The sequence below is a fragment of the Geospiza fortis genome, unplaced genomic scaffold (assembly GCF_000277835.1).
Source record: "Geospiza fortis unplaced genomic scaffold, GeoFor_1.0 scaffold12, whole genome shotgun sequence".
Classification (NCBI taxonomy): Eukaryota; Metazoa; Chordata; class Aves; order Passeriformes; family Thraupidae; genus Geospiza; species Geospiza fortis.
The window spans coordinates 362,982-373,927 of NW_005054323.1; the positions used below are offsets into that span (position 1 = coordinate 362,982).

At 37.6% G+C, this 10,946-nt stretch overlaps 1 protein-coding gene across 1 annotated transcript in view; it reads right to left on the bottom strand.

Moving 5' to 3' along the window:
* Window positions 1-10,452, bottom strand: part of NTRK2 (neurotrophic receptor tyrosine kinase 2) — a 179,091-nt gene extending 168,639 nt beyond the window's left edge. The window contains exons 1-4 of the mRNA XM_014306955.2: window positions 10,384-10,452; window positions 10,093-10,164; window positions 4,128-4,196; window positions 963-1,117 (exon numbers count right to left, since the gene is read on the bottom strand). Coding sequence (XP_014162430.1) covers window positions 963-1,077 — 115 coding nt within the window. The 5' untranslated portion in view covers window positions 1,078-1,117; window positions 4,128-4,196; window positions 10,093-10,164; window positions 10,384-10,452. The remainder of the gene's footprint in view (window positions 1-962; window positions 1,118-4,127; window positions 4,197-10,092; window positions 10,165-10,383) is intronic.
* Window positions 10,453-10,946: the final 494 nt, after the last annotated feature.

Below are 10,946 nucleotides of genomic sequence, written 5' to 3' on the forward strand. Positions count from 1 at the left end.
CAATATGCCACAGACCTAAGTTTGATATAACTCTTTTGTACAACCTTTAAAGTGAACTCAGTAGAGTTTCACTAGCATGGAGAACAGAGCTCTTGTTAATTTGTCTCAAGTGGCATGTAGTTCTGAATTTTCTTCCTATGGCCCTAATACTAGTATTTTTGAAGGAAAATAGAGACTTCATTAACTATAGATACCTGAAAAAAATTCAAGTAGATAAAATTGAGCCATGAACAGCTATTGAGTTAGGAAACACTAATATTTAGTTCAACAAAGGCACATGCATTCTGTAAAATACTTGTTTGCTATCTATAATCAGTATTCTATTTCCTTGCCCTTGAATAATGGTACGTTCTTAAAGGATCAAGAGAAAAATGAACAGGTTTACATGAACTGGTGAAGGGCCTTGAGAGAAGCCATATGGGGTGTGGTTGAGGTCACTTAACCTGGAAGAGACTGATGGAAGACCTCACTGGGGTCTTCAACTTCCTCATAAGGGGAAGAGGAGGGGCAGGCACTGATCTCTTCACACTTGTAACCAATGACAAGACTCAAGGAAATGGTATGAAGATGAGTCGGGGGAATTTAGGTTGCATATCAGGAGTGTGGCTGGGCATTGGAACAGGCTCCCCATGGAACTGGTCCCAGCACCAATCCTGTCTGACTTAAAAAGCATTTGGACAATGCTCTTGGGTATATGGTGTTACTCTTTGAGTGTCCCATGCAGGGCTAGGAGTTGGACTCCATGATCCTGATGGATCCCTTCCAACTCAGGATATTCTGTGATCCTGTAATTCTATGAAGTTCCAAGAACCATTCCATGTGGGACAAAAAAACACTGACAGACCATTAGCCTTTCCTTTAGAGCACTGTTGACATCCTGAGAAGTACTTTGTAGAAAAGCATGTTCATTTTTGCCTGGCTCACAATAACTTAACAGTAGTTTTATGTTAAAAGAATATTACCGCAGTTCGGGACCTTCATATCCAGCAAGGCTGTCTTCTTATTGTTGTCATCTATGCAATATAAGTCCTGAGTTTCTGTGTAAAACTTGGTCTCTTGAAATTTCTTGATCCACATGATTTCACAGGAACATTTGAATGGATTATCCACCAATATCCTACAGGAAAAAACACCAATTTTTTTAGAAGGTTAAATGTGCCACACATATAGGAAAAATAATGAGGGGCAGGGGGCTCCAAGCATTCAGCTGGGTGAGAATACAAGTTAGTTATTTAGGATGAACTCTTTAATTAAGAGGCATAACACATGCACCCTTGGTAAACTCAGTGCAGAGTAAGCTGCCAAGTTGGTAACAGTTTCCATGTAGGGAATTAAGTGCTGCATCCATTGAGGGCCCAGAATATCATAGGCAGCAGAGACCGCACAAGGGATTTGCGTACTATTTCAAATTCATCAGTCTAAGTCAGGAGCCCATGGAGAACAGCCGCTCAAGAAGATCCATTTTATTTAATAAATCAGGAAGTGATTAGAATTCATCTCTTCTACACCTGAGCCACCACTCAGTTACCTCAGAAATGGTTTACTGCTGTGGAGTGGTAAATTCTTTATAAAGTCAAACAGTCTTGGATTATACACACACTCTTCCAACTTTAATCACAAAAAAGGATTTTGCCTAATCTTTAAAATTCATCTGCTACAACACTCTAGAAAAACCTCACAGTAAAACCATAGACAATGTCATGAAGAAATACTAAATGAAAAAATGGCCCCAAAATAGAAATTGATACAGTACCCTGCCTGGAATTTAAACCACAGGTTAGCAAACTTAACAAATTGCAGTTTTAAAATTTAATAAAACTACACAACAGTGTAATGTAATTACATGAATGTTAAATATGAACAGAAACATATCTACATAAAGAGTGACCAGAATTATTTTTCCTTCTACTGGCATACATGAGATCCAATAAAGTGGGTGAGCAAGTGTCTGTTTAAGGCATTTCATTGTCAAGAGAACAGTCATTCTTAACAAAGTTTCACAGGTAATTTTGATGTACAGAAGCTCAAGTTTCTTGCAGAATCTATGCTCACAAATGCTTCCTGAAGACATGAAGTGTGCAAATCATGAAAAAAATTGTCTTATTAGAGCAGTTTGCCCAAAAGCCATCTCAAGTCCTTTGAGGAGAAACAACTGCAGGGATCCTCAAAAGTGTCTGAAGGAGCAATTTGTATTCACAGAAGTCATCCTCTGGACTTTAACACGCAGCATGAACAAGAATTGTTTGCACAAGACATAGTATGAACATGATAACTCCTTGGGTCAAAGCCTATCTCATGCATTTTCAAAACAGTATTTTGAATTTACTTCTATCTTCTGTTTCATCCTATCCTGTAAAGAGAAATTTCTCTTGACCAATGGCTGAGCAGTCTTCTTCTAGTGTTTTATTTTGTGCTAAACACATGTAAGGATTTAAGCACATCATTGGCAGGATGCTGGATCACATCATTGTGCTGGATGCATAATGCCCCTCTACAGACACTTGTGTGAAAGAAAAATTCTGACCTACAGTAAGCAAATTCTGAGTCTTTATCTTGTTTGCTCTAATTTTATGCCTGCAGTTCATTTGTTCTAGAAGAAACCTTCCAAAGTGGCATCTCCTTCTCTGTAATACCTGGTGACTATTCTCTACTTCACTTTATTCTAAATGTCTCATCCCTTTACATTTTGATATGCAAAGGTATTGACAGGACAAACATACTTGCTTATCAGATTGAGAGGAAGTTCTTCAGAAGCTATTTATGGCAACATTCATATCTCAGATTCACCTACCAACACACTTCCTTCTCTCCTGTTTCTGATCTTGCAGCTATGTATTAAACACTTATTAACAGAATTGTTCAACTATACTGATTTTATCACTGCTTGTTCTCCTTTCAGGCTCTGCTTTTATCCCTCCACTGTCTTTCTCTCATTTCGCCTCCATCTGTTTATCTTACTTTATCACAACATTTGTTTGCATAACTTCAGTTTGTCTAGTCCTACACTCCCTCTGCCAAGCCCACAACACTCTACGTCAATTTTGTATCCCGTTTTTTTCTCAACTTGTACATCATCATGCATTGTCTCCATACCTCAAATAGTAATCTCTTTAACCTTCACACTATCCATTTTGCCCATATCTGGTTCACTCCCACTACATTTGCCCTGCTTCTTCATGCAGGAGCAACAGAACGACAAAGGACATGGAGCAATGGGAAACCTTTGCAACTAGCTAGTCTCCTCATTAGAGAGCTCCACTCAAGTTATTAAAGAATATTCCAGAGAGCAGTGTTCCCAGGGCCATAAAGAAAATAATTATACCAACTTAATTATCAACAAAATATACCTAAGGGGCATAACCTCTTTTTGTGCCACTGAGATTTGCTCATTTCACTTCTCACATGCTGAAGTTCAGCAGAATAGGACTAGGATTGCATGTCAGGTAATTCATACTTGCATTGGCACTTTGGACAAATTCTGACTCTGATCTGAGATCCAGGAGAGCAACCTCCCTCTCCTCTGCAGCCACCAGATCTCCCAGAACTCCTGCAGGCTCTCTGCATATTAGCGGAGAATGCACAGGATGACCAAAATTTTGGAACATGCATCAATAAGAAAAAATGGTAGATGTAACAGAGAATAAAAATGTTAGTATTGAAAAAAAATCAATAAAGAAATGTTTACCAGCCCCTTCATTGCTAAACAATTACATAAAGCACAGTGCAACTCAAGAATTTGAGAAAATAAAAATATTCTTAAATAGCCAGCCACACCACTATAAGAATATGAGAAACAGTCTTATATGAATATGTGCAAAAGACTGTATTTTCACTAGTTCAAATACTTAAATAAATGCCAGTAGTTTTGTGTGAAGTAATCTCACAATAAAATATCTTAAAGATGAAGGAAGAGGTTATTTTGACCTCTACATTGCTTTAAAATATATACCTAACCTTCTTGAACCCCTGGAATGAAAATTTCTCTGCATTTAAGTGTTCAGAATTTATGCTTTCTTTGGACCAGAAATGCTCTTCTAATTCCTCTACCTTCAAGAGAACAAACTTTGAAGTGTTATTCTTCCATTCCAGCCAAAAATAAACTTATATTTTAAGAAATGACAACTTACAGATCAGACAAACCCAGATGGCGAAAAGGCTTCTTGGACAAACTCGAGAGCTTGTTTCTGGATAAATTGCTATGGCAAAAGAGAAAGATTGCATTAATTAGAATTGCTTCTTCTTACACTAAAAATACAGTTTGTCTCTCTTGAAAAAGCAATAAAGAACTAGAACCTGCTCTAAAAGTCCTTTGACTTCAACTGTAAAAGGGTAGTGTTCAGTCTTGATGGTTTCAAGGGTTTCAAGGGCTTGAGTCCTGTCAGCATGTAATGTCAAGTACCTTCAAAATCAAACTCAGCAGGGATCAATATTTTCACTTTTAGCACTTTGTTTTGCAGAAAAGCAGCAGATTTAACTGTGTTTCAAAAGTATTTTGTAAAGTCCAGGTGTTAATTATATGCTCAATTTATTCATGTGAAATGGGTGTATCCCTTTCTTTGATGCTGCACCAAACTCTGTACTCATATAAGCCCTCCTCACATGCTAGCACACATCCACATCAGAGCTTTTTAGTTGTTCTTTTCAAATTGCATGTGCAATATGCACCCACATGGAAGATCAAAAGGAAAACTGTAAAATGCCTGTATTGGGCTTTTTTATGTCAATTAAGCATTTACGGTTTCCAGTGGTAATTAAGTGAAAGGTCTTCTCCCATTATGCTGAGCAAAGAAATATTGATCGGAACCAGAAATACTCCTCCCCTCACAGCTTACAAAACTACTTTCTCCACCCCAAAGCAAAATAATGCTGGTTTTGTACAGTCTTATCAGTCTATGAATTAAAGATAGTGAGAGCAGTAAACTGTTTAACTGCCAGCAGTAAAGCACAGATCAGTGTTATGAACCAAAATACCATGAGTTTTATGTGGTATTATAAAGGTGCCATAGGGGCTCCACACTTACTGTTGCATTGCATCTAAACTCCAGGTGTAAATATCTTTTTTTTGTAATCTGATTAAAGAACACAGTGTTTACTTCCAAACTTTCAGATGTTGATCTTTGAGTACAAGATAATTTTCGCAGAAATTACAAGCTGAATATTCTAAAAATGTTTAGAGCAGAATCAAAGAGATTATATTTCATCACTGATTCCTTCTGGCAAAGAAGAGCCTGAAGTTTACAAACTGACTGGTCCTTACATGTGAGAACAAAACACAAGAGCTACTATTTCATGGACCCTGATCAGATAAATTGACATTAAGGAGCAATTTGCATATAGAACAGAAGTTATGTTTAAGCAAAAACTGTCACTATCCATTTTTTTCCTAGTATGCACATGCATTGTGTTGGGAGTTTGAATAAAAGATGCAGGATCCTCATATTGACTTGGGCTTTTGCCTCCAACATGGAGCCACATCAAACCCCATCCCTCCATGGGAAACTCTTCACTCACCACACAGGAAGATCACTCCTGTTCCCACACTGATAAGTGGCATGTATGGAGGCCCCTGTGGTATTGCCAGACAAGGCATGCCTCTCTTACCTGCAGATCAAATAAATCCTACCTTTCCCAAAAGACAACCAGATATACAGAGTGCTTTACCTGCAGACCACGGCTGTAAATGTATCACCTTAAGCAATACTTTGACAGTAAATTTAATTTTATATGTATATTTTTCATAAGGTGATCCTTTATTATTGACTACAGAGATGCCTACTGTAGTCTTTTTAATTCATGTTAAGTGGAAAAAATCACTGTCAGGGTTATTTTGAAGTAGTTAATGATCCCACTTCCATAGAAAGAGAATATGAATTAATTTCCCAATTCAACTGCACACAAAAAGACTACAGCAAGCAGCCCAAAGAAAATACATCTGAGGTTCAAAAGAGGTTATTTTAATATAGGAAAAAAAGTGTCAAGAGTAGAGAGCCTGGGCCCAAAGCTAAACTTAAGGAGAAGACTTCAGTCAAAAGTATGCCTGTATTTTACATGAAAATATCAAGCTCACTATAAACTTGCTAGCCCTAATTCAGCTAAAAGCAAATCAGTGGCAATATGAGTAGAACAAAACCAGACTGAGAAACCACATAAAGATTTACAGAGGTAGCATCATGAGCAGAATTCTATCACCGATAGTGCTTCTGAAAAGGGGAGGCAAGAAAGGAGGGGACAGACCTAAGGAGAACTGGGGGAAAGAGATGAAGACATGGCCATTTTGCTACACTCAGTCTCCCTCCACAGGCAACACCCTGCTCTGCCCATGGCTGGAACCAGCCCTGTGTGCAAACAAGGGGAAATCTGCTGCAAGGCTGATCTCAAATGGTTTCCTTTGGCTGCCTTACCGAAACCTGAATGGTGTAGAGATACAAACGCATTTTGATACCTGGAGCTGTATACATACACTGCACTCGCAATCTATGATTCAGTGATGCACTTAGATGCAGGCTAGCACATAACAACAATTATTTTAAAAAGTATTTGTAAATAGGCACTTGCTGTGAAATGTTTTCACATTTAAAGGCACTGACAATATACCATGCATGTGCATTACATAGGTCCATTACTGTTAGCAGCAAATAAGCTTATAAACTATAGCACTACTAAAATGACTGTTGGCTAACTTGAGTCTACAGGCAGTGAAAACACCAAAATTAGATGAGCAAGGCTATTAATTACAGTCTAATAGCATCTATTATGACATTTATTTTCCTGTTGTTTATGTTATTACTCAAATCTTCTCATGATAGATAATTTTAGAAAGATACCTGGGTTACATAAGCTTCCCCAAGAAAATAAGGAAATCACAAAAAAGGGCTTGAGAAAATGCATGTTAAGAAGTTTCTTTTAAACTGGTACTCTTGTGTGATTCAAAAATAAATACTATTTTTACATAATATAGCTCCTTAACTACATCAAAAGACTTTTCATAGTACAAAAAAGAAAGCTGTAACAGTATCACAGCAAAAGTAATGCTTATAAAGTTACCTCAATCTTCAGAAAAATGTTTTTTGTTTTCTCTATGGGATAGTAAAAAATTTGTTTCCAAATAAAATCTAAGACTTCTCAAAGACTTGTACTGTACATTACCCTTGCAAAATGAAATTCCTTTAGTGCTTAATAGTTTTCACTGTCCCAACCACAACAGGAGCTATACTTCCTTCGTAGGCCATCAACAGGATTTTTATTGCTGATGACAACAAGCCATGATTCGCTGGGGCTTTCAGAAACATTTTAGTGTGCATAATGACTTGCCAAAGAAAACAAACAAATGCATTTTGCAGGGATAACAGATCAGTTTCGGTAAAAAATACCTCTATATTACTGCTTGGTCCTGTGCATCTAGAGCAGCTGGTGCCACTTAATATTTTCTATCTTATCTGGGCTTATCCTGTCTGCCCACATTACTAAATCCCCACCAAAAGAAAACACAGTACGAGACTGGATAATCTCTTTGTTCATAATGTAAGTATTCTGCATCAAGAACGCATCTATATCAACCGAACAGATGTCAAGTCAGTCTAATTTGTTTCTAACAAGGAGCTTCATGAGTTACAGCTCTACCAAAGTCTGCTTACGAGCAGATACATATTCCCAGTTTGACTGCATGCTCAAATGAAGCTCCTCCTATGGCTGAAACACTTTAAAGGCATCTTATCCAACTGGATTCTGTAAAGCCTAGCAGCTCACCTATGTACAGTGATACTTTCCCTCAAGTGGTGACTTTGATAGGGTCTCTCTGTTCTGTTCAACAGTCAGTTTTCTGAAAACTTGTTTACCTGTGTAAGTTTTGGTTAAAAACAAACACTGGAGACAGACACACTTTGTGACTGCATGAAACCCATTTCCCTAAGGCAACAGGCAAAAAAGCCTCTCAGGAGGATCATACCAGTTATCACACTTTCTGTGGTGTCTACCTGCCCAGACAGCTGGAAAGGTCTTCCAAAATTCTATTGATCTTTCTCCAAACTAAATTCATTATTTCTCACACTGTACTCATGGTCATGGAGAGAACTGATTCCTTTCCTCATCATAACTGCTCTTCTTTTAAAGATAAGACAAGCACAGAAGCATAGAATCATAGAATAGTTTAAGGGACCTTTAACTGTGATCTAGTTCCAATTCTCCAACATCTTCCCCAGCTTGCTCAGAGCCCCATCCAGTGTAATCCTGAATGCTTCCGGGGCTGAGGCATCCAGCATGTTTCTGGGCAACGTGTGCCAGCATTTCATCACCTTTATTGCAAAAAACTTCTTCCTTATATCTAATCTAAATCAACCTCTTTGATTTTCAGGCCATTATTCTTAGCCCTATTTCAATGATGTATGTTCCTTTTCAATCTTTATTGCACTGAACATACCCAGGATCTGAGCCTCCTTATATTACTTGCTTTACAAGCTTCTTCTGGCTTCACTGCTCTTCTCTGTAGCATCTTTCAAGATGAGTAGATTCAGTGTCCTAATCTATATACAGTATTCCAATAGATTCCCTCAGAGCAGCTAATGCAATCCGGAAAAGATGTAAAAATGTAACACAATATTCCATTTGATCCCAGACTTGAATTTGCTTTGTTCTGCCTCATTGCACAGAGAGAGAATCCCACTTCTTCTCCAGCAGAGTCACTAATCTTCCTCTGCAAATATGCCCCTCAGACAGCATGTTCTTATTGCATATTTCTACAGCCACTGCACATCCACTTGGCTTTATGGAATTTCATAGTTTACAGTCATAATTCACTGAGCAACTGTTACACGGGCAAACACTTGAATTTACTCTGGAACACACTTCCTTTATATTACCAACTGATTATAGTAAAAGCTCTTTATTAATGATTATATGAAGTGATATAAATTTCACAGGCTCACAAGGTCTGGTTCACACTCCTCTGGTGACTGTTCCATATTAAGGATAGCAATTACTATCTAGACAGAAACGGACATTCACATCCACTTCCTTACACAAATTAATTGCTGTTGTTTAGAAAACACAGGTCAGAAAGTGATTCCATCTCATGAGCAAAGCAATCAAATCAAACAAAACCCTGAGTTCTTTTCCACAGTTCTTTCCTTTTCAAGGAAGTATCTTACAAAGCCAAGGTTTGGCTTCATGACTTCCCAATCTCACTAGGATAAAAGCAAAGCGTTTGGTTAAATGTTAGTGTTCACTTATTGAAGATGCATGGACTAAAGCACACACTTGGAATATCTAGCTAAAACAAGGTACATGTGAGAAACAGAGCCACTCACATGATCTCAGTGTTTTATTGCACTAGATCCACAGTTTCCCATGTAAGTAGCAAAGTGAGCTACTCTACGTCTGTCCCACACAGAAGGCACAAAAGTTGTAGAAAGAGAACTTTGATCAGTTTATCCTTTGCTAAATCTAAAGCATAACAAATCTAGGAAAACACAGTCAAAAAGCTGTACAGGTACAAATTCTGCTTCCTGTAGGTCATGAACTACAAATCACATTTGGTTGTGAAAGAAACATCATTCCTACATTCTGCTCTGGGTGCATTAGTTCTGATCTTGAGTGAGCTTTCTAAGCGAATGAATCACCCCTAGGACTTCAGTTCACAGTTCTATCAGAGTCTCTGGGGACATACACTCATCAAAATATTAGATGTGCTCCATGCATGCATCTCCTGCACTGCAGCTGCTAAAATATGTTCAGCTCATCAAATCAGACTAGAGCTAGTTAAAACCATGTCACTGAGTGTGATGCACAGTGTGGACATCATACCCTCAAGAGACACACTCTTTGTGCTACATTACTTATCACAAAAGACACAGTACACTTCTAGAGACAGAATAATGAAGTGGATGGTCTTTTCCATAAAAATATTATGTTTTCATGATCCACTGGTTCCTTACTATATATGTCTTATTTAAGGGCAATTAACAACAGAAGACCATTCTAAGTCTGTCTTGTTAAAATGCTTCTAAATTAAGCAAATGGTAAGAGATAGAAATAAATTAACAATAGATAACGAGTTGGGTGGTTTTGACTTAAAATGCAGACACTATTCTTACTCACATGTATTGTAGGTTCACATTTTTCACAAATGCATGACGGGACACAAATTTTAGGCCTGAATCCACCACAGTCCTAGGAAAATGAATAAAACTGTTAAAATGTTTAATTTAAAATATGATGGAAAGTGCATTGAAAATATTAAAGTATTAAAATAAGAGTTTGGATGAAATCTCTACAAAGCTGAGCTGCAAGATTTACAACTTTTCCTCAGTAACACACAAAGTTAGGCATACATGCTTCTGTAAAAGAAATACAGAAAAAGTAGTTGTATAAAATGTATCTCATACTCACAGATTTTTAAGTCCAACATAAAATCCAACCTCATTGTCATTGATACTTTCCAAATTTGGCTGGTTTGCAATGTAACTGTTGAAAAAGCAAAACAGAAAGAAGTATATAAGTGGATCCTTCCTTGACTTTCTGACTGTTCAGAAATCATGCACTGACGTATGGAAGTCAGTTATGATTGCTGACCTACTGTAATTCGTTCTAAGTCCTAATTAGACCAGCTGCAAAGAAAAAGTGCTCCTTAAAATCTTCCTCATCGTTTAAATGGTACTTTGTGGGACAAGGGAGCGGCTCATTATTACACAGGGGCAATGAAGAAAGCAAGTCAACCTGAAGGCCAAATAAAGCTGCACTGCAATGTCACCATTCTCCAAGACACATGTCCTTACCTCACGGATTTAACAACAACAAAGAGGGCAAGTTTAAAGGTAATACTGGAGTTATCCCCACTTATGAAAGACAATTGTACTTCCCTAGTCTTTTCCCTCATATTGTTAACTTAATGAGTTCTTTACACTTATTTTTTCCCTTACACAAAGTAATTTCAGTTCTTTTTATGAGGTGTG